Below are 23,897 nucleotides of genomic sequence, written 5' to 3'. Positions count from 1 at the left end.
TTTTTTTCCCGCCAAACACCTTATACTGTCACAGCCATTAAAATAGACCAGATAGAGTCCAATAGGCCTAAAACTAATGAGACAAATATTGATTTCCCGCACATGAGCTTGGAAACTCCAGCCTGTGTTTCTTTCATTAGACAATTCAGATCCGCCAGCTGCGCAGCCTCCTCGCATAGAATCGCTACCATTCAAGGTGTTTGAAACTATTTTAATTTTATGTAGCCTAGATTATTTTTTTATTTGACAGTCTAGTTGGTGCTTTGGCACTGAAGCATATAGCGGACTTCAACGTTGTTTGTTCATCTATTTTATCTAGTAGATAACTGGCCAATAAAAAATATACAGTTGAAGTCAGAATTATTCGCCCCCTTTTGATTTTTTTTCTTCTTTTTAAAATATTTCTCAAATGATGTTTGACAGAGCAAGGAAATTTTCACAGTATGTCTGATAATATTTTTTCTTCTCGAAAAACTCTTGTTTGTTTTATTTCGGCTAGAATAAAAGCAGTTTTTAATTTTTTAAACACCATTTTAGGGACAAAATTATTATCCCCTTTTTAAGCTACATATTTTCTCGATAATCTACAGAACAAACCATTGTTATACAATGACTTGCCTAATTATCCTAACCTGACTAGTTCACCTAGTTACCTTAGTGAAGCCTTTAAATGTCACTTTAAGCTGTATAGAAGTGTCTTGAAGAATATCTAGTCTAAAATTATTTACTGTCATCATGGCAAAGAGAAAATAAATCAGTTATTAGAGATGAGTTATTAACACTATTATGATTAAAAATGTGCTGAAGAAATCTGCTCTCCGTTAAACAGAAATTGGGGAAATAATAAACAAGCAGTCAAATAGTTCAGAGGGGCTCATAATTCAACTGTATAAGAAAACTAAGAGACAAAATAATACGATATATATATATATAAACAACTTTTTTTCCCAAGACAAATACGCAAATTATATTTGTGTTTGAGCCCATCCATTAGGCCAGCTCAACCATGCGGGTGGATGATTTCCCTAGTAGCAAAGAATTCTGGCCCAGATTTGGCATAAAGCTGGCACAGCAGGCATTCATCCGGCACTGGCATACAGCATGTGGGCCAAACATGGCCCGGGTTTGGCAGAGGTGGCACCGTTTTTAAGGCGGCACACAAGATTTGGGCCAGATGAAAAACGTAGTATTTGGCCCAGATTTAAAAATTTGATAAGTGGGCCATGTGAGTTTGGCCAGTCTTGACCCACATTTAAAATACACTAAAATCATTTTTGAGTAAAGAAAAAAAATTCTACCAATCAGGTCACTTTGAGAAAAAGCGTGCCCAGAGTGTGCCTAAAGCGCATCACTCCATGGGTTTATCAATTTCATTGCAATCGTGACACACCAACCTATCTGGCCCAGTTCAGGCCCAGCTATGAGTTATTAATTTGGCTGAGACTTGGCCCAGATATGGTCTGTGTTTGGCCCTTGTCTGGAAGCCAGATTTGGTCCAGTCATGTACCGTAATTCACTGCGGCATGTGGGCCAAGCAAAACCTGATTGTGTGGGCCAGAGCTGGGCCAGAGAAATTTTGCTATGTGGGAATTGTTTCAGTCAGTGGAAGTTGAGGACTTAATTCAGGGGTCACCAATCTCGGTCCTGGAGGTCCGGTGTCCCTGCAGGGTTTAGCTTCAGCTCGCTTCAACACACCTGCCTGGGTGTTTCAAGTATACCTAGTAAGACCTTGATGAGCTTGTTCAGGTGTGTTTGATTAGGGTTGAAGCTAAAATCTGCAGGACACCGGCCCTCCAGCAACAAGTTTGATGACCCCTGACTTAATTAATGCTTCACTAAAACAATCGTCTGTCCTCTAATTTTTTTAACATGTCATAATTTTGAAGATTACACCTCGGTTGTCTAATTTTTCCTGGGTGCTGATGTACATTTAGATTTCAGAGAAACTATATTAGTATTAATAAATCAATTATGTCAGAACGAATGGCCTTAAATAACGCAGCCTTCAGTGTTTCTTGAGATTGAAATAAGAACCCAGCAGGCACGCAACATCATAAGACGTTAATTTTAGATTTGATTTAGGTTGTGATGTCAGGTGACCAAAATTCAATGCGTAGCCAGCGTCCAAGGACAAAGTTATTTCGACGTCCAATAACGACGTTAAATTACATTTATATTTGGTTGATTTTAGGTTGTGCTGGAAAGTGACCAAAATCCAACGTCTGATAGACATCATAGTTGTAACGTCCGCACAACGTCAAGGTGTAACATGATTAGATGTTGATATTTGGTTGATTTTAGGTCAGCCTGACGTTGGGTTCTGACGTCAGCCTGATTTTCATTTCCAAACAAAATCCAACGTCCCCACGACGTTGGGCTAGGTTGGGGTACAACGTCAATACGACGTCATGTTGACCTCCAGTGCTTGCAGGGAATTGCAGGGAAGTTTTTTCTAATGCAGGCTCGAAGCCCTATATATGTGCTAGCTATGACGTGAAAAATGGCCCGAAGCCCGGCCCTAGGGGCATAAAAAAGTCGGGTTCAAGTGCGGGGCTCTGACATGAATACTGCTAAAACAGAGCTATCAAACCATCATATTGCAATATTCAATCACACAAAAGTAAAATACCGCAAGATTTGGGGTCAAACAGTGGCTCAAAAGTTAGCACTGTTGCCTTACAGCAAGAAGGTTGTTGATGCGAGTCTCGGCTTGGCATTTTTGTGTGGAGTTTGCATGTTCTCCCCTTGTTGGCGTGGGTTTCCTCTGGGGGCTCCGGTTTCCCCCACAGTCCAAACACATGCGGTACAGATCAACTAAATTAGTGTATGAGTGTGTGAATGAGTGTGTAGGGGTGTTTCCCAGTACTGGGTTGCAGTTGTGAGGGCATTTGCTGTGTAAAACATATGCTGGACAAGTTGGCGGTTCATTCCGCTGTGGTGACCGCTGATTAATAAAGGAACTAAGGAAAATTAATGAGTTTCATTTACTTGTTTATTTATTTGTTGTATGTATGTTTTGGTGTTAGTTATGTTATAATTCATGTTTATTTTTGCTGCATTTACCTTTAGTCATATAGCAGACGCTTTTGTCCAATGCTAGTTAAACTTGGTCTTTTCTCAATGCATTTTAGTGCACTTTGTCTGACCTTCTTCCTCCTCCTCCTCCAGGCTTTTCCTGCAGAACTTCAAGGCCAACGCCAGAGTTCTGACCGATAAAGAGACCAAAGCTTTCCTCTCCGCTGGAGACAGCGATGGTGATGGCAAGATCGGAGCTGAAGGTACAAACAAGCACGATGCTTTCACACACTGTCAGATGAACACTACAGAGAAACGATGCACAAACACACACTCATTAGGGAAGAGCCAATACACTGAAAAAGCGTCTTTTTACTCAAAGTGACTCTATTAAAGTGCTTTAACCTGTTTTGTTTAATTTGCCTTAAAGCAAAAACATGAACAATTTGGTTTAAGATATCATTTTTTTCAGTGTGTGCTCCTGAGTGCTGGTAGTTTGAGTGTTTATGTACAAAAAAAATGTAATACATCTGAACGCTTGGGCACAAACTTGAGAAACCAGGTAAAACCTGCAGTATATCATGGAGGTCAAAAGATTTATGGCATTACTTAATAACAATAATCTTACAGCATAACAGCAGTCAAGTCAACATTCACCCAAAACGTTAAAACATTGAAAACTTCTGGCAGCTATTTTAGTTGACCAGCCGGAGATCTGTATGCCATGATGCAATACAAAAAGTGCAAAAAATGCAGGATATTTTTATGTTTATACTAGTAAAAGTAAAAATATGTTAGATTGTTTCACCTTTATTTTGATATTTACCTAAGTATATATTTTTTTTATTCATATGTAAAGAATAAATAATAAGATGCATATTTTTATAAAATTTCCACTAAAATCAATTTTTTTAGCACCTGAATTAAAATTGCTGGATTTTTTCAAATGAATTAAAAAAAAATCTAACTACTATTAGAGAATATAATTTTTTACATTTAATATTTAAGTTTTACTCAAAGCTCATTTTAAAAATTGTTGAAGTCAGAATTATTAGCCCCCCTGAATTATTAGCCCCTCTATTTATTTTTCCCCCAATTTCTGTTTAACAGAGAGCAGATTTTTCAACTAATTTCTAAACGTAATAGTGTTAATAACTCATCTCTAATAATGGATTTATTTTCTCTTTGCCATGATGACAGTAAACAACATTTTACTAGATATTCTTCAAGACACTTCTATACAGCTTAAAGTGACATTTAAAGGCTTCACTAGGGTAATTAGGGTAACTAGGCAGGTTTGGGTAATTAGGCAAGTTATTGTATAATGATGGTTTGTTCTGTAGACTATCAAAAAAAAATTTAGCTTAAAGGGTCTAATAATTTTGTCCCTAAAATGGTGTTTAAAAAATTAAAAACTGCTTTTATTCTAGCCGAAATAAAACAAATAAGAGTTTTTCGAGAAGAAAAAATATTATCAGACATACTGTGAAAATTTCCTTGCTCTGTCAAACATCATTTGGGAAATATTTAAAAAAGAAGAAAAAAATAAAAAGGGGGCGAATAATTCTGACTTCAACTGTATATATATATATATATATATATATATAAATTGCATGTTCAATAATTAAATGTGATGCTTTCTTTAAAATTCCTATAGGTGAAAACTAAATCTTACAAAAGTAGATTTCTACTTTTAGATACTTTTTTTACATGTATATTTAATATTTATGAATATTGTTCATATTTATTTTCATTAATGTTTCATAAACAAATGTTATACATGATAATTAGCATATCTGCAGTGCAGATGCATTTATTATTCACTTAAATATGTTAATATACATATTCATATTTCTTTTCATATACAAATGTTATAAATAATTAGCATATTTGCAGTTCATTTGCATAAATCATTTATTATTTACTTGGATATGTTATAAGCATATTCATATTTATTTTCATAGCCTTAACCATACACAAATGTCATAATTAATAATAAGCATATTAGCAGTTTATTTGAATAATTCATATTTTTATTCATAATTTAATTCCTAATTTAATGTCATAGCTTTTTCCATATACACATGTCATAATTAATAATGAGCATATTAGCAGTTAATTTGCATAATTCATAATTCTATTTAGAATTTCCATATACAAATGTCATAATATACTTGCAGTGCAAATGCATTTATTATTTACTTAAATATGTTAATATGCATATTCATAATATATATTTTCAAAGCTTTTCTCATCTATATTTATGTTTTTTGGTCACGTTTTTCATTTTCTTTATGACTCAGTAACATTTTTCAACCTATTATTTATATTATTTATGTTTAAATGTATTTTTTTAATATAATATATATTTTTTTTATTTATGTATATGTATTTAATAATTATCTGCCAATGAGGTGAGTAAAAATAATCTTGTTTCGCTTTGAAATAAGATAATTTTGCTTGTTTTAAGGAAAAACTCACTTAGTTTTGACTCATTATTTCTTAAAACAAGACTATATTTTGTGCTTCATTTAAATTCTCCTTGATTTAAGAATTTGTAGATATTTAGACTAAACCAAGAGAAAAACTAACTTTTTTTTTTGCATTAAAAAGCTTATATATATATATATATATATATATATATATATATATATATATATATATATATATATATATATATATATATGTATGTAGTCTAGCAGGCCCTTGATATTGTTTGGCATTGAATTTGGTGACAATTATTGACTAACGGTAGTCTCATCTTTGTCTCATCTCACAGAGTTTGCTGCTCTTGTAAAGGCTTAAATTTTCATCCGACCAAGACCCTTCAAATATCAAGGAACCAGCACTCACGACAGCTCACACCTTTCTCAGCTGAACTCTTTTTTTTTTTATACGATCTTACTCATGACTGACTTTGGACAGTTTGCTCAGTGTGTCGTCTGGACATTGGTATTGTTTGTGTTCGGTGGATGTTGTATTTCAAGCCCACTGGCATGTGCAGATGTAACATTCTTGAATGCACTTCTGGGGAGGAGTGAAAAACAAGGAATAAATATAGTTTTGGTGTAACTTGTTGGTGTAAACACTTTTTCTTTTACCATCCAATTTACGTGGGTTTCCATAGGGGTCGGCTTAGAAATTATAGGACTAATTATAGCACATTCAGTTAAACAATTAAAATGTGCACATAATTATTATTATATATGCCTTATATGTGGAAAACCTTTCCAGCCCTTGCTGGACAAAATCAACACAATACATTTACAATGGTACTGCATTGGTTTATAATGAGTTTTTCCAACTCATTAACATCTCTTATGCTGTGTAAAACATGCTGGAATAGTTTGCGGTTCATTCCGTGTACATTTGTGAAGCAGAAAGACTAAGTAATGCCTTTTAAAATAACTTTTAACAGTGTAATTCATCTTCACGAGAACATAACAACATTAAAAACGACTAGTCAATCACTAATATAATTAATAATATATAAATATTATAATCGCCGCACGTCTATATTTGAAATAACTAACTTCTTGAGCTGATGATTATAATGTATGAGTGATTACGGAAGTGCTTCTGACATCCGTTCCTTTCAGAAACAATTTACAAAGGTACTGTATTGGTTTTTAATGAGATTTTACAACTTATACTTTGGCATAACATCTATTATGGAAATTAATCATAGTTAAAGACTAGCTGGCCTAATATTTCAGGCTTCATCATCATTGATTTTCATCATTTGGACAACTAAATTATTGATATAAGCAAAGTTTTACTGCAAACACGGTGGTGAAACTATGGTTAGTGCATCGTTCATGTTTGTTTTTGTTACCTATAATGGATTCCTACTGGTAATTTATTGCCTTAAAAAAAGATTTAATAAAAATCCTGAGGAAACATATCATGGAAATGAATCAAAGGCTAGCTAGCCTCCAATTTTAGGCTAACTATATCATTTGTTTAGATTGATTTTCATCGTTTGTATAACCAAATTATTATGCTTTACAACAAACACGATGGTGAAACTTTCATTAGTGCCGCAAATTCATCGTTCATGTTTGTTTACCATAGTTTAACGACATGAGAAATGTGTTTTGGGGGTTTATTTATAGTAAAATCACTGTTAAATATCATAAGTGATGTCCTAAACTAAGTAAAACTATTCAAACGTGGTATTTTAAATAGTTAAATGTGGTTTGTAATGTTTGAAAGGTATTAATATCGGACACTTCAGTGATCATTGTTTGTTTTCCTCAGCCGGATCGTCAGATTCTTAAAGAGATTATGGAAATTAATCAGTCGTAGTCTACAGTTTTAGGCTAACTATTGTTTATATAGTTTGATTTTCACCATTTAGATAACTAAAATCATGATATAATCAAAGTTACTAAAAACACGATGGTGAAACTATGGTTAGTGATGATAATCCATCGTTCATGTTTGTTTACCACGGTTTAACAGCAAATCAAATGTGTTTTGGGGGTTTATTTTTAGTAAAACCACGGTTATAATTGATGTCCTAAACAAACTAAAACTATTCAAAAGTGGTATTTTAAATAGTTAAATGTGGTTTGTAATGTTTTAAAGGTATTAATATCGGACACTTCAGTGATCATTGTTTGTTTTCCTCAGCCGGATCGTCAGATTCTTAAAGAGATTACAGGAATGATTAAAAATCAGACATGTTCGATTTAAAACTAGGAAATCTGACCCAAAATGTAGAGCAGACTGCATTACTAGATGTTACTGTCGATCATTTCACTTTTTTTTTTAGGTAAACATTTGTTTTACTACTTCAATCTTACCTGACGCTTCGCCTGAGAATCCATGTCTCTCCAGTAAACGGTAAAGCCCGCCTGCAATAAATATCATAGTCTGATTTTTCCAGTATCGTGCAGCCCTATTGTACATGTCTGATATATGGAAAACATTTCTGGCTCCTGCTAAAAGGCTGAGTTAGGGGTAGACGTTAATAAAACACAATATAATGGGTAATTTAATAAAAAGATATGAACAATACTTGGTGTTATTACTGTTTTTACCTGGTATATTTAATGTTTTTACATTACTGTGAGGGTTGGGGTTGGGGTAGATATTAATAAAACACAATATAATGGGTAAGTTATTAAATAATATGAATAATACTCTGTATTATTACTGTTTATACATTACTATGAGGGTTGGGGTAGGGGTAGACATTAATAAAACACATTATAATGGGTAATTTTATAAATAATATGATTAATACTCTGTATTATTACTGTTTTTACATTACTATGGGGGTTAGGGTAGGGGTAGACGTAAATAAAATACTATATAATGGGTAATTTAATGAATAATTTGAATAATACTTGCTATTATTACTGTTTTTACATTACTTTGAGGGTTGACGAAGGAGTAGACGTTAATAAAATACAATATAATGGATCATTTAATATATAATATACATAATACCTGTTATATTTAATGTTTTTACATTACTGTGAGGGTTGGGGTAGGGGTAGGTATTAATAAAACACATTATAATGGGTAATTTTATAAATAATATGATTAATACTCTGTATTATTACTGTTTATACAGTACTATGAGGGGTGTGTTTAGGGTTGGGGTAGAAGTAGGCGTTAGTAAAATGCCATTATTGGGTAATTTAATAAATAATACTCAGTATAATTAATGTTTTTAATTACTGTGAGGGTCGGGTTTAGGATTAGGGTAGGGGTAGACCTTAATAAAATACAATATAATGGGTAATTTAATATATAATATACATAATACCTGGTATAATTACTGTTTTCACATTACTATGAGGGTTAGGGTAGGGGTAGACGTAAATAAAATACTATATAATGGGTAATTTAATGAATAATTTGAAAAATACTTGCTATTATTACTGTTTTTACATTACTTTGAGGGTTGACGAAGGGGTAGACATTAATAAAATACAATATAATGGATCAGTTAATACATAATATACATAATACCTGTTATATTTAATGTTTTTACATTACTGTGAGGGTTGGGGTATTGGGGTAGACATTAATAAAATACAATAGAATGGGTAATTCATTAAATAACATGCATAATACTCTTTATTATTACTGTTTTTACATTACTTTAAGGGTTGGGGTAGGGTAGACATTAATAAAATACATTAAAATGGGTAACTTAATGACTAATGTAAACAATTCTCATTAACTTCCGGCCACAGCTGTATCTCTTTTAGCAACAACCAGACAATCCCAAACAGATTATGACTCTGGAAAAGGTCAAACATAGCATTATCGAAAGCTAACCTTGTGTATGGTGGCGCTGACGGGATGTCCTGTATTGGCACGGGCCCGAGGGAAGGCCTGAGATTTGCTGAGCTGCACTGGAAGGGATTTACAGAAGATAGTTTTCACATGCCCAATTAGTCCATGACAGCTTTCCCGATGCTCAAAATAGCTCCGCTAACACTCAAACAAAGCAGCAGCCAAAAGACCAGGCCTCCAAAACACATTAAACGTCCCGCAATTTGGCTTTTAGTTCATCACCGAGTGTTAATGCTGATACAATCAAACCTTCAGATCACTGAGCTGTATTATTATTTAGATCTTTAGCATTGAGAGCTGGAACAAGTGCTGATAGCGTTGAGTAAAGGGCATGAGCTCTGCTGCTCTCTGCTGTCCGAACAACGGAACTGAATTATTATTATTATTATTATTATTATTATTATTATTATTATTACTAATACAATATTGTAAAAGGGGGTGGCATGGTGATTTGAGTCCCAGCAATTTAATTTTCTGCTATTCCCATAGCAAAATGGACAAAAAAGTTCAAATTTACACAACAATTTTCAATATAGGACACAGCTGGAATGTTTGTGTGAGTCCATGAGTGTGTGTGTGTGTGCGTGTGTGTGACTATGTGTGTGTTTTACTGAGTCCATTAATGTCTTTATGTGAGTCCATGTGACTGTGTGTGTGTGTATATATGTGTGTGTGTGTTTGTGTGAGTCCATGAGTGTGTGTGTGTGTGTGTGTGTTTGTGTGAGTCCATGAGTGTATGTGTGTGTTTGTGTGAGTCCATGAGTGTATATGTGTGTTTGTGTGAGTCCATGAGTGTGTGTGGGTGTGTGTGTGTTTGTGTTTTAGTGAGTCCATAAGTGTCTTTGTGTGAGTCCATGTGACTGTGTGTGTGTGTGTGTGTGTGTCCATGAGTGTGTGTGTGTGTGTGTGTGTTTGTGTGAGTCCATGAGTGTGTGTGTGTGTGTGTTTGTGTGAGTCCATGAGTGTGTGTGTGTTTGTGTGAGTCCATGAGTGTGTGTGTGTGTGTGTGTGTGTGTTTGTGTGAGTCCATGAGTGTGTGTGTGTGTGTGTGTGTGAGTCCATGAGTGTGTGTGTGTGTTTGTGTGAGTCCATGAATGTGTGTGTGTGTGTGTGTGTGTGACTATGTGTGTTTAGTGAGTCCATTAGTGTCTTTGTGTGAGTCCATGTGACTGTGTGTGTGTCCATGAGTGTGTGTGTTTGTGTGAGTCCATGAGTGTGTGTGTGTGTGTGTGTGTGTTTGTGTGACTATGTGTGTTTAGTGAGTCCATTAGTGTCTTTGTGTGAGTCCATGTGACTGTGTGTGTGTCCATGAGTGTGTGTGTTTGTGTGAGTCCATGAGTGTGTGTGTGTGTGTGTGTGTGACTATGTGTGTTTAGTGAGTCCATTAGTGTCTTTGTGTGAGTCCATGTGACTGTGTGTGTGTCCATGAGTGTGTGTGTTTGTGTGAGTCCATGAGTGTGTGTGTGTGTGTGTGTGTGTTTGTGTGAGTCCATGAGTGTGTGTGTGTGTTTGTGTGAGTCCATGAGTGTGTGCGTGTGTGTGTTTGTGTGAGTCCATGAGTGTGTGTGTGTGTGTGTGTGTGACTATGTGTGTTTAGTGAGTCCATTACTGTCTTTGTGTGAGTCCATGTGACTGTGTGTTTGTTTGTGTGAGTCCATGAGTGTGTGACTATGTGTGTGTTTTAGTGAGTCCATTGGTGTCTTTGTGTGAGTCTGTGTGTGTGTTTGTGAGACCATATGTGTGTGTGTTTCTGTGTGTGTTTGTGTTGAGTCCATGTGACTGTGTGTTTATGTGTTTTTGTGTGAGTCCATTAGTGTGAGTCTGTGTGTGTGTGTGTGTGTGTGTGTGAGAGAGACCATATGTGCGTGGCCATGTTTGTGTGTGTGTGTGTGTGCGTCCATGCAGTATTGACATGAATACACATTAAGCTGAGTCTAACAGCAGTGTCAGAGTCTCCACACACAGAAGCAGAGCAGCAGGACTGCGCTTGCCTTCCTGAAGTCCTCTTAAACGTCAGCAGTGTGTGTGTGTGTGTGTGTGTGTGTGTGTGTGCGCACGCTCTCAGCACAAGTGTATTATTAGCACAGCAGTAGAGTTTTTTTTTTCAAACACACCTTTTAAGCGTCTTCAGTTTGACGATAAATATAGGACAGTGTGTGTGTGTGTGTGTGTGTGTGTGTGTGTGTGTGTGTGTGTGTGTGTGTGTGTGTGTGTGTGTGTGTGTGTGTGTGTGAGGGCAAATGTCCAGCGGGCGAGGGTGTCAATTACATTATCATGACTGTGTGTGTGTGTGCATATGTGAGTACATGAGTGTGTGTGTCTGTGTAGGTGTGTGAGTCCATGTGTGAGTCCATTAGTGTGAGTCCATGAGTGTGTGTTTGTTTGTGTAAGTCCATAAGTGTGTGTTTGTGAGTGTGTGTTTTAGTGAGTCCATTAGTGTGTGTTTGTGTGAGCCCAAGTGACTATGTGTGTGTGCGTGTGTGTATGTGTTTGTGTGAGTCCATTAGTGTGAGTCTGTGTGTGTTTGAGACCGTATGTGTCTGTGTGTCTGTGTGTATTTGTGTGATTTCATGAGTGTGTGTGTTTGTGTGAGTCCATGAGTGTGTGTGTGTCTTTGTGTGAGTCCATGAGTGTGTGTGTGACTATGTGTGTTTTAGTGAGTCCATTGGTGTCTTTGTGTGAGTCCATGTGACTGTGTGTGTGTGAGTAAATTAGTGTATGTGCGTGTGTGTGTGTGTGTGTGTGTATGTGACTGTGTGTTTTAGTGAGTCCATTGGTGTCTTCGTGTGAGTCCATTAGTGTGAGGCTGTGTGTGTGTGTGTGTGTTTGTGAGACCATATGTGCGTGTTTCTGTGTGTGTTTGTGTGAGTCCATGAGTGTGTGTCTTTGTGTGAGTCCATTTGACTATGTGTGTGTGTTTTTGTGTGAGTCCATTAGTGTGAGTCTGTGTGTGTGTGTGTGTGAGAGAGACCATATGTGCGTGGCCATGTCTGTGTGTGTGTGCGTCCAAGAGTGTATCTGTGTGTGTGTCCATAAGTGTGAGAGACCATGTGTGTGTGTTTGTGCAAGTCCATAGTGTGTGTGTGTGTGTCTTAGTCTATGAGTGTGTGTGTGAGTCCATAAGTGTGTGTGTTTGTATGATTCCATGAGTGTGTGTGTGACTCTATGAGTGTTTGTGTGTGTGTGTATGTGTGAGTGTGCGTGAGTGTGTGTGTATGTGTGAGTGTGCGTGAGTTCATGAGTGTGCGTTTGTATGATTCCATGAGTATGTGTGTGTGTGTCTTTGTGTGAGTCCAGGAGTGTGTGAGAGGCCATGTCTGTGTGTGCGTGTGTCCATGAGTGTGAGAAACTATGTGTGTGTGTTTGTGTAAGTCTATAGCATGTGTGATTCTATGAGTATGTGTGTGAGTCCATTAGTGTGTGTGTGAGGCCAATAATGTGTGTGTGAGTCCAATAATGTGTGTGTGTGTGTGTATGAGTTGTGTTTGTATGATTCCATGAGTGTGTGGGTGTTTGTGCAACTGCATGAGTGTGTGTGTCTTTGTGTGAGTTCATGAGTGTGTGATTCCACGAGTATGTGTGTGTGTGTGTGTGATTCTATGAGTGTGAGAGATTATGTGTGTGCGTTTGTGTAAGTCCATAGTGTGTGTGATTCTATGAGTATGTGTGTGTGAGTCCATTAGTGTGTATGTGTGTTTGTGTGACTCCATAAGTGTGTGTGTGTCTTTGTGTGAGATCATGAGTGTGTGATTCCACGAGTGTGTGTGTGGGTGTGTTTGTGTGATTCCATGAGTCCATGTGAGTGTGTGTGTGTATTTGTGTGCGTGAGTTTACGAGTTTGTGTGTGATTCCATGAGTGTCCATGAGTTTGTGTGTGTGTGTGTGTGTGTGTGTTTGTGTGATTCCATGAGTGAGAGTCCATGTGTGTGTGTGTGTGTGCGTGAGTCCACGAGTGTGTGTGTGATTCCATGAGTGTCCATGAGTTTGTGTGTGTGTGTTTGTGTGATTCCACGAGTGTGTGTGTGTGTGTGTTTGTGTGATTCCATGAGTGAGAGTCCATGTGTGTGTGTGTGTGTGCGTGAGTCCACGAGTGTGTGTGTGATTCCATGAGTGTCCATGAGTTTGTGTGTGTGTGTTTGTGTGATTCCACGAGTGTGTGTGTGTGTGTGTGTGTGTTTGTGTGATTCCAAGAGTGAGAGTCCATGTGTGTGTGTGTACTTGTGTGCGTGAGTCCACGAGTGTGTGTGTGATTCCATGAGTGTCCATGAGTTTGTGTGTGTGTGTTTGTGTGATTCCACGAGTGTGTGTGTGTGTGTGTGTGTGTTTGGGTGATTCCATGAGTGAGAGTCCATGTGTGTGTGTGTGATTCCATGAGTTTGTGTGTGTGTGTGTTTGTGTGAGTCCATGAGTGTGTGTGTGATTCCATGAGTGCCCATGAGTTTGTGTGTGTGGGTGTGTGTGAGTCCATGAGTGTGTGTGTGTGTGTGTGTGTGTGTGTTTGTGTGCGTGAGTCCACGAGTGTGTGTGTGATTCCATGAGTGTCCATGAGTTTGTGTGTGTGTGTTTGTGTGAGTCCATGAGTGTGTGTCTGTGTGATTCCATGAGTGTGAGTGTGTGTGTGCCTGTGTGTGTGTGTGTTTGTTTGATTCCGTGTGTGTGAGTGAGTCCATGAGTCTGAGTGTGTGTACCTGTCTGTGTGTCGGTGCGATTCCATGAGTGTGTGTGTGAGTCTGTGTCTCTGTGTGTGTTTGTTCGTGCGATTCAATGAGTGTGTGCGTGACTCCATGTGTGTGTGTGTGTGTGAGGGCAGTTGTCCAGTGTCTGAGGGTGTCGATTACATTATGATTCATATTTGGAGCGGCTGAAGGTATATAAGGGGAGCCCGGCGGGTCGGAGCCCACTGCAGTCCACAGCTCCAGTCTTCCTGAAACCTTTCAGCGACAAAAGACAACAGAGGTGAGTGTGCACGGCACGCCCGATCTGTGTGTGACGGAGGAGCACATCCTCAACTGAGTGTTTGCATCCCAAATCCCGACACTGCAAAAACTGAGAGATTCTGTCTCGCTTCTGCTCCAAACATCTGCAAATCAAAGTAGATCAAGCAGCGTTTTCTAGAGCAGCAAAACATGTTGTGTTGTTTTCAGTAATAATGAGTCAAAATGAAGAGAGTTTTTAGTTAAAATAAGAAAAATAATGTTATTTTAAACCTAAAACAAGATTATTCAGCATGTTTAAACTAAAAACTCTCTGCATTTTGACTCATTATTACTGAAAACAAGAGAAAATGCTAAAAGATACTACTAGATTTCAGAATTTTTAGATGTTTGTACTAGAAACGAGAGTAAATCTCTGAGTAAGAACAGCACTTTTTGCAGTGGATGTGTGTATTTGTGCTGTGTGTTTATTTTAAGAGGACCTCAAGGTCACACACTGAACACTTTAGGACTTAAAGGGGCAGTTCACGCAAAAATGACAAATCTGTCATCATTTAGTCAGCCTTTCTTCTGTTAAACACTAAAGAAGAGACTTTGAGCAATGCTGAAAGCCAGTATTTGCTTCTCCTACACTGCTTTTCTCAGAGATTCTGTCCTGCTTCTACTTCAAATATCTACAAGTTTAATTAAATCAAGAAGCATTTCCTAGATCAGCAAAACATTTTGTGTTGTTTTAAGCAAAAATGAGTCAAAAGTAGGTGATTTTTTTTGTTAAAACCTGCAAAATAATCTAATTTTAAAGCTAAAACAAGACTATTTTGCTTGTTTAAAGGAAAAACTGACTTCATTTTGACTCATTATTTCTGAAAACAACACAATATTATTTGCATATCAAGAAAATGCTTTAATTTATTTTAGATATCTGGACTAGAAATAAGACCAAATCTCTGAGTAAGAACAGCATTTTTTTGCAGGGGATGTGTGTATTTGTGCTGTGTGTTTATTTTAAGAGGACCTCAAGGTCACACACCGCACACTTCAAGTCTTAAAGGGGCAGTTCATGCAAAAATGATGGTTCTGTCATCATTAAGTCAGCCTTTCTTCTGGTAAACACTAAAGAAGAGACTTTGAGCAATGCTGAAAGCCAGTATTTGCTTCTCCTGCTCTGCTTTTCTCAACTCGTTTCTAGTCCAAATACCTACAAATTAAACTAAATCAAGAAGCATTTTCTAGACGAGCAAACAATATTGTGTTGTTTTCAGCAATAATGAGTCAAAATGAAGAGAGTTTTTAGATAAAACCAGCAAAATAATCTCATTTTAAAGCTTAAACAAGATTATTTGACTTGTTTTAAAGGAAAAACTGACTTCATTTTGACTCACTACTGAAAACAACACAATATTGTTTTGCTCGTCTAGAAAATGCTTCTTGATTGAATTTATTTTAGATGTTTGTACAAGAAACTACATCAAAACTCTGAGTAAGAACAGCATTTGTTTGCAGTGGATGTGTGTATTTGTGCTGTGTGTTTATTTTAAGAGGACCTTAAGGTCACACACTGAACACTTCAAGTCTTAAAGTGGTCCTAGCAATCAATTTTGTGTCTGATAGACGTCTAATAGACATCTAAACGTAGACAGCTTGGCTAAACAAGGCTAAACTTGGGCTGTCAGTGAAAATCTAATAGACGTCTAAGAATAGCCCAAATCTACTAGTCGACCAATAGACAGACTACACAGACTTTATATGACGTCTATTAGATTTTCACTGACAGCCCACATTTAGCCTTGTTTTATCCAAGGTGACGATGTTTAGACATCTATTAGACATCTTTTAAAAACTAAATATGCTTGCTGGGAAATTAGTAAGCTTTTCTTCTGTTAAACACTAAAGAAGAGACTTTGAACAATGCTGAAAGCCAGTATTTGATTCTATTACTCTGCTTTTCTTAATGTTTTAGTCTTGTTTCTAGTCCAAATATCTAGAAATTAAATTAAATCAAGAAGATTTTTCTAGACGAGCAAACAATATTGTGTTGTTTTCACCAATAATGAGTCAAAATGAAGAGAGTTTTTAGTTAAAACCTGCAAAATAATCTGAAATCAATATAAAACAAGATTATTTGACTTGTTTTACAGTAAAAACATACTCAATTTTGACTCATTATTACTGAAAACAACGCAATATGTTTGCTCATCTAGAAAATGCTTCTTGATTGAATTTATTTTAGATGTTTGGACTAGAAACGAGAGTAAAACTGTGAGTAAGAACAGCATTTTTATTTTATTTTTTGCAGTGGATGTGTGTATTTGTGCTGTGTGTTTGCTTTAAGAGGACCTCAAGTTCACACACCGCACACGTCAGGACTTAAAGGGGCAGTTCACACAAAAATAACAATTATCTCATCACCCAGCAAACAATTTTATGCTTAAAACACTGTCAGAAATAAAGGTATGCAAGCTGTCACTGCAGTGGTACCTTTTCAAAAGGTACACATTGGTACTTGAAGGGTCCATATTAGTACCTCAAAAGTATATATTAGTACCTAAAGATTTTAGGAGGAACCCTTTTGTATTTTTAAGAAATAACATGTGCCCTTGAGGTATTAATATGGACATTTTAGGTACAAATTTGTACCTTTTCAAAAGGTACCACGCCAGTGACAGCTCGCCTTTATTTCTGAGAGTGTAGACGTCTAATAGACATCCAAATGTAGACAGCTTGGCTAAAACTAGGCTGTCAGTGAAAATCTAATAGACGTCTAACAATAAACCAAAACTAGTCATCCAATAGACAGATTAGACAGACTTTGTGTAGTCGTTCATTTCTGTTTATTTGATGACTATAGTCTAGTTTTGGTCTATTGTTAGATGTCTATCAGGTTTCATTAATGACAGCCCTAGTTTAGCCTTGTTTTAGCCAAGATGACGATGTTTAGACATCCATTAGACGTCTTTTAAAAACAAAATATGCTTGCTGGGCATTTAGTCAGCCTTTTATCCGTTGCACACTACAGAAGATACTTTATACAATGCTGAAAGCCAGTATTTGTTTATCTTACTCTGCTTTTCTTAAGAGATTTAGTCTTGTTTCTACTCCAAATATCTACAAATTAAATTACACCAAGAAGCTTTTTCTAGATAAGCACAACATTGTGTTGTTTTAAGTAATAATGAGTCCAAATGAAGTGAGTTTTTAGATAAAACCTGCAAAATATTCTGAATTTAAAGCTATAACAAGATTATTTGACTTGTTTTAAAGGAAAAACTGACTTCAATTTGACTCAATACTGAAAACAACACAATATTGTTTGCTCGTCTAGAAAATGCTTCTTGATTTAATGTATTTTAGATGTTTGTACAAGAAACGAGAGTAAAACTCTGAGTAAGAACAGCATTTTTTGCAGTGGATGTGTGTATTTGTGCTGTGTGTTTATTTTAAGAGGACCTCAAGGTCACACACCGCACACTTCAAGACTTAAAGGGGCAGTTCACACAAAAATGACAAATCTGTCATCATTTAGTGACACCAAGACATTTTGAACATTGCTGAAAGCCGGTATGTTTCTCCAACTATGGAAGTCAATGGTTACAGGTTTTCATCATTCTTCAAATTATCTTCTTTAGTGTTCAACCGAAGAAATTACCTCGTATATATTTAAAAAGACAGTAAATAGTGAGTAAATGTTCATCTTTTGGGGGTGAACTGTCACTTTAAGATCCTTGTAACTCAGATCAGAGGAGATCTATCTATCTATCTATCTATCTATCTATCTATCTATCTATCTATCTATCTATCTATCTATCTATCTATCTATCTATCTATCTGTCTATCTGTCTGTCTGTCTGTCTGTCTGTCTATCTATCTATCTATCTATCTACACTTTAAAATATCCATATATTAACAGTTTTCTGTATTTTGTGATTAATGTTTTTATTTTTCCCCGTTTATTTCTGCTTTTGAGTTGCATTATGGGATCTTGATCTGTCTTCCAACAACTTTAAATCTTGAAAAGTGTGAAAAAGTGATTTTTATCACATTTTTTAATGATTTGCAGTGCTATATTGTGTGTTGGTGTTGTATATTACACTACAAACACCTTGTAATAAATCTCCAGTGCATTTGATGCTTATTTTACAGACTTATTTCTCTAGACAGGTTATTTTTTTTAGATATTTTGTACAGTCTGTCTGTCTATTTATTGATCTAAACTGTAAAAAAAAAAAAATAAAAAAAATACGCTAATGCAAAGTATTTTGTGCTTTTTCCATTTATTTGCGGGTGTGAAATGCATTATGGGATGTTGATCTCTGCTCTGTCCACTTCTGATGTTGAGAGTTCAACTCTACAGTTTAACAAAGTGACTTTTATTGACATTTTAGCAGTTTTAAATATAATAAATAGAGAAATAAGTCTTTAAAAATAGCAGAAAATGTGATGTAGTTTATAACAGGGTGTTAAATACAAACATTCAACACCAACACACACAATATAGCACTGCAAACTATTACACATGTTCATAAAAGTCACTTTTTCAAACCTTTCAATGTTAAAAGTTGCTATAAGAAAGATCAAGACTCCAGAATGACATTCAAAAGCAGAAATAAAGGGGGAAAAACACACAAAATATGGAAAACTGCATGTATTTTTTATACTTACATTCTGTTTTAATATTGATTGTTTCAGCTAAAGATGGCATTCGCCGGAGTCCTGAACGACGCTGACATCTCTGCAGCACTGGAGGCATGCAAGGGTGAGAAACACTTCACATTACATCTGTATTTTTACTCTTTATTTTTGGTTGTTACAGTTTTTCTCAGACACAAGCAGATGATAATGTTATAAACAGCAGAGAGTCGTATGAAAGCAGTTGATGCATGTGCAAAAGCATTTGCAATGTGTTGAAAGGAATGAGAAACTGCTACTGTAATGTGCACAAATGACTAATTGTTTAGAGAAATGCATGAACTGTTGTGCAAATGTAAACAGTGTTGTGAGAAACGCACCAAATCCACTGAGAAAAACTGTAATAAGCTGAAGACCTTTAAACATGTCATAACTGGCGTCAGAAAAGAGTTAATCGAACTGAATTTTCCATTTTAGTCTCCATGACAACACATCAAGCTTCAAATAAGAAGAGCGGACAATTTGAGAACACGCCATGTTTGTAGTTCTAATTGAATTCACGTCCAATGTGCAATGTATTGTGGGTAATATTAGCAGTTGGTGTGCGAATGCTCCTATACTTCAAATTTCTACCAGAAATAGTCGACCATGGCGTACTCTTTTCAGGATACTACAGTTTGGGACATACTAATTCTGTTTTCAAATAATATTTAAGACGAATAGTATGCGAATTGGGACGCAGCAATTGAATAGAATTATCTATTTTAGTTTCCATGACGACACATTAAGCTTTAAATAAGAAGAGTGGCCAAATTGCTGTGTCTTAATTTGCGTATCTCATGTCTTAAAAGTATGTACTTTTTTGTGTAGGGAATAAATAAATACTTGAACTTCTGAGTGTGTAACAGAGGAGTATGCAAGCTTCGGGACAAACTATAGCTTATATATATTATATAATATATTTTTATACCAAGAAATGGACTGTTATGTTGCTTAGTGATAAGCTTTGTCAATCATCCACACATCATCCATATTTCTGTCATATTTAATTACTTACCTTACTGGAGATTCAGTGTTAATCTGAGTCTTTCACGCTGAGAAATCTCCTCAGGTGTTTGGATAATTATACATTCAGAAGTTAATGTCCAAGCACGTCTTTATAGAAGTTCACATGGTTGCTGCAAATGAAATATAACACAGAAAACGTGATTCAAACATTTCCCAGTCGGCTAGATATTAATTAACAGCCATACAAACATCTTAACCGAAGCCTCTCTACTTGACGGTTGGTCTCGAGCGTCCGCCATTTTTGTAGTTTGTTTTACAATTTTCCCGCCGAGTTTGTAGTTCTAACGCGGTATGAACGGTTCCACACGGTAATGTCTAGAAGGGATACAGCTATGTATAAATTAATATAGCATTGTTTTTGTGTCACTATACAACAATAATTCATATTTTACATTACTGTTAGGGTTGGGGTTGGGGTAGATGTTAACATTAGACATTAATAAGATACAATAGGATGGGTAATTTAATAAATAATATGAATATTACACAGTATAATTACAGTTTTTACATTATTGTGAGAGTTGGGTTAGGTGTAGATTCTAATAAAACACAATTAATAGGTAATTTAGTAAATAATATGAATAATACACAGTATAATTACTGTTTATACATTATTGTGATGGGGGTAGGTGTATACATTAATAAAACACAAATGATAGGTAATTTAATAAATAATATCAATAACACTCAGTTTAAGTACTGTTTTTAAATTCATTTATGTTAATAAAAAACAATTAATGGATTATCTAATAGGCTAAATAATTTCAGTGAACTTCCTGCTGCAGCTGTATCCCCTCCAGCAACAACACTTCAAAAATAGTCGACCATCCGAGATTCTTTGGCGTACTCTTTTCAACATACTACACTTTGGGACATGCTAATGCTATTTTCCAACACTATTTAGGGTGTATATTATGCGAATTAGGACACAGCATCTGTTATTAACCTCTAGAAGACTGTCAGGGTCACAGAAATAATAACAGTCACTAAGAAGAGTGTGAGTGTGTTTATCCGTCTTGTGTGTCACCGCAGCTGCTGACTCCTTCAACCACAAGTCTTTCTTCGCAAAGGTCGGTCTGGCCAGCAAGTCCGCCGATGAGGTCAAGAAGGCCTTCGCAATCATTGATCAGGACAAGAGTGGCTTCATTGAGGAGGAGGAGCTCAAGTAAGAGGCACAATTCAATGCACATCTGTGAAGTGAGTGTGTGTGTGCATGCTCATGATGAAGTGTGTGTGTGCAGGCTGTTCCTGCAGAACTTCAAGGCTGATGCCAGAGCACTGACTGACGGCGAGACCAAGACTTTCCTGAAGGCTGGAGACTCTGACGGAGACGGCAAGATCGGGATTGATGGTCAGTCCTCAATTTACAGAAACTTGCCTTAAAGCCCTCAAGAGAAACCAAAATGTAGACATTAGCTTCAGTCTGTCAGTGTTAAGGATATCTATTAGCTAGCGTGCTCCAAAACACTGACAAAAATCCAGCTTAATGGATTAACGTTTTTTTCATACATCGGTTTCTCATCAGAATTTTCTGACCAATCAGATGCTCTTTGGTGTCTGACATGCCCCGCCCCTTCCTTTCATTGGCTGTTCATTTGATGCGCTTGAGCTCAACCACTCTCACTGGCAGAGCTGTGAGAAAACTAAGCGCTACTGGCCAATTTTTAAAGGGGAGGATCTACTATATGCCCCGCCCTCTCTTCAAATTTAAATTAAGATTACGTCAAACATTTAAATAAAAAAAAAAAAGCGCACATTTCAAGGCACTTCACAAGACCTTTACAGGAACACTGCACTGTTTTGTTTTGCTTTTTAAAAATGTTATAGCTCCCATAGAGTTAATCTGCTGAGTTTGACCTTTTTTGAAGCTCTTTTAGCTTAGCTTAGCATTGATCATTGAGTCGGATTAGACCATTAGCATCTCGCTACTTGTAAAATGAGTGCTTTTTTAAAGAGATGCAAAGAATTTGAAGCCTGTCATCATTTACTAGTTTCAAACCTTTATTTTGTTCTGTTGAACACAAAAGGAGATATTTTGAAGAATGCTGGAAATCTGTAACCATTGACTTCCATAGTAGGAAAAACAAACAGGTTTTTAGCATTCCTCAAAATATCTTCTTTCGCATTCAACTAGGGCTTTGCGATTTGATGAAAATATCGAATTGCGATTTTTCTGACGATATTGCGATTTGATTTGCGATTAAATTTTATTATCAATAATCTGTCAATCGTGGCAAACATTCTGCGACAGCTCTTAAAAATGGCCTGTTTTTGTCTGGTGTCTACATTTGAAACCAAAGTATTCCCATATTACCGATGTCCTGTTTTTCTTTGAAAAAAAAAAAAAAGATCCATGTGAGCAAAATAACATAAAATTGGTAGTTAGCTATGTGTTAAATATGATACGCAACAACTTTACAGATCTGTTGTGGGCTGCAAGCTTTACACTTTCATGTGTTAATAGCATTTATTTAGTTTTACATTTAGAGTGAAGGGGGTGTATGCCGAAGCATGCTAATAGGACTTTTAATTTGCCAGTATCCTGGGTTAGGCTCTTCTGACGAATTAAATGCCAATGCAAAATCCGGTGCGTTTAAGGTCTGTTTTCTTTAAAAATCAGCGATCTCCACTAGCTGAGTGATATCCCATTTAAAGTGGGTCTCAGATTGTACAAGAAGCACTGCATTAAATTACATTTCCCCCCGCCATGTCTTTATAATATGAGCATTTATTGTACCCCAGTATACTCAATGGAGCTTCTGCGCTAGCCTGCCGATTCTGACGGGCGCGTGCGAGTAAACGGCTTTTTGTCTCGTTTTACGCTTGAGCAACTAAATGAATGCTAAAGTTTATTTAACTGAATGTATTTTAATGACATTACAACATCCATGCGGTATAAGGAACCGTATAAAATGAGAAAAAGTTCACAATAACAGGTCACCGGAAGTGTATCAGCATGGGAACAGCACTAGCTCGGCATATACCCTATTTCCTTTAGGATCATATTGAAGTTTCTTAATAATGTGGCGTGAGGCGTAACTGGCTATATACACAGTTGAAGCCAGAATTATTCACGCCCCTGTTTATTTTTTTTGCCCAATTTCTGTTTAACAGAGAGCAGATTTCTACAGCACATTTCTAATCATAATAGTGTTAATAACTCATCTCTAATAACTGAATTATTTTCTCTTTGTCATGATGACAGCACATAATATTAGACTAGATTTTCTTCAAGACACTTCTATACCGCTTAAAGTGACATTTAAAGGCTTCACTAGGGTAACTAGGCAGGTTTGGGTAATTAGGCAAGCTATTGAATGCTGATGGTTTGTTCTGTAGACTATCGAAGAGAGAAATAGCTTAAAATGGTGTTTAAAAAAATAAAAACTGCTTTTATTCTAGTCGAAATAAAACAAATAAGACTTTCTCCGGAAGAAAAAATATTATCAGACATACTGTGAACATTTCCTTGCTCTGTTAAACATTATTTGGCAAATATCTTAAAAATAAGACAAAATCAAAGGGGGTATAATAATACTACAACTGTATATATATTAGTTTTGCATCAAAAAAGCATGGGAATATAGTGCACCTAATGTATAGTACATTAAAACAGAAGTTTTGACTGAACGTTTGTTTCTTTGTTTTGTCTCTAACAGAGTTCGCTGCCTTGGTTAAGGCATAAATTGCTTCTGACCAACAACACCTCTTGCTCCGAAGGAACAACTTTTCCCAACACCTCCCATTTTCATCTTACTATAAATAATTTTTATACTCATGACGCTTATGAGAAGTCTCCTCCCATGCAGCACACTGTCAAAGCAATGACTGTGAATGTAGCGGTTGTGTCTCCTGTCTTAAATATGAGTTTTGCTTACTGTAAAATCTGATGCACTTTTACGGGAACGAAGAAAAGAATAAATATTCTTTTTCAGTACA

General features: G+C 36.2%; 2 protein-coding genes and 1 long non-coding RNA gene across 3 annotated transcripts in view; 2 read left to right on the top strand and 1 right to left on the bottom strand.

Annotated features, from left to right (window-relative positions):
- Positions 1–6,087, top strand: part of pvalb1 (parvalbumin 1) — an 11,819-nt gene extending 5,732 nt beyond the window's left edge. Inside the window, exons 4-5 of the mRNA NM_205572.2 lie at positions 3,169–3,278; positions 5,795–6,087. Coding sequence (NP_991135.1) covers positions 3,169–3,278; positions 5,795–5,820 — 136 coding nt within the window. The 3' untranslated portion in view covers positions 5,821–6,087. The remainder of the gene's footprint in view (positions 1–3,168; positions 3,279–5,794) is intronic.
- Positions 2,977–20,235, bottom strand: LOC141381330 (uncharacterized). The gene is made up of 5 exons (XR_012401326.1): positions 20,148–20,235; positions 19,948–20,068; positions 9,313–9,389; positions 7,824–7,874; positions 2,977–3,320 (listed from the first exon to the last, which is right to left on the bottom strand). It is a non-coding gene; the product is annotated as an uncharacterized lncRNA (long non-coding RNA).
- pvalb4 (parvalbumin 4) lies at positions 14,244–23,897 on the top strand. Its single transcript, NM_212783.2, has 5 exons — positions 14,244–14,286; positions 18,951–19,017; positions 20,991–21,123; positions 21,200–21,309; positions 23,618–23,897. The coding sequence occupies exons 2-5, from the start codon at positions 18,957–18,959 to the stop codon at positions 23,641–23,643; spliced, it is 330 nt and encodes a 109-aa protein (NP_997948.2). The 5' UTR covers positions 14,244–14,286; positions 18,951–18,956; the 3' UTR covers positions 23,644–23,897.

The sequence above is a fragment of the Danio rerio genome, chromosome 3 (genome assembly GCF_049306965.1).
Source record: "Danio rerio strain Tuebingen ecotype United States chromosome 3, GRCz12tu, whole genome shotgun sequence".
Taxonomy (NCBI): Eukaryota; Metazoa; Chordata; class Actinopteri; order Cypriniformes; family Danionidae; genus Danio; species Danio rerio.
This window is presented reverse-complemented; position numbering and strand designations above follow the sequence as displayed.

What these genes read in the sequence shown, in the direction of transcription:
- pvalb4 (NM_212783.2), top strand. Translation starts at nt 18,957, where the DNA reads ATGGCATTCGCCGGAGTCCTGAACGACGCTGACATCTCTGCAGCACTG. An exon ending in AGCACTGGAGGCATGCAAGG is followed by an intron (nt 19,018 to 20,990) that starts GTGAGAAACACT and finishes GTGTCACCGCAG; the next exon opens with CTGCTGACTCCTTCAACCAC. An exon ending in ATTGAGGAGGAGGAGCTCAA is followed by an intron (nt 21,124 to 21,199) that starts GTAAGAGGCACA and finishes GTGTGTGTGCAG; the next exon opens with GCTGTTCCTGCAGAACTTCA.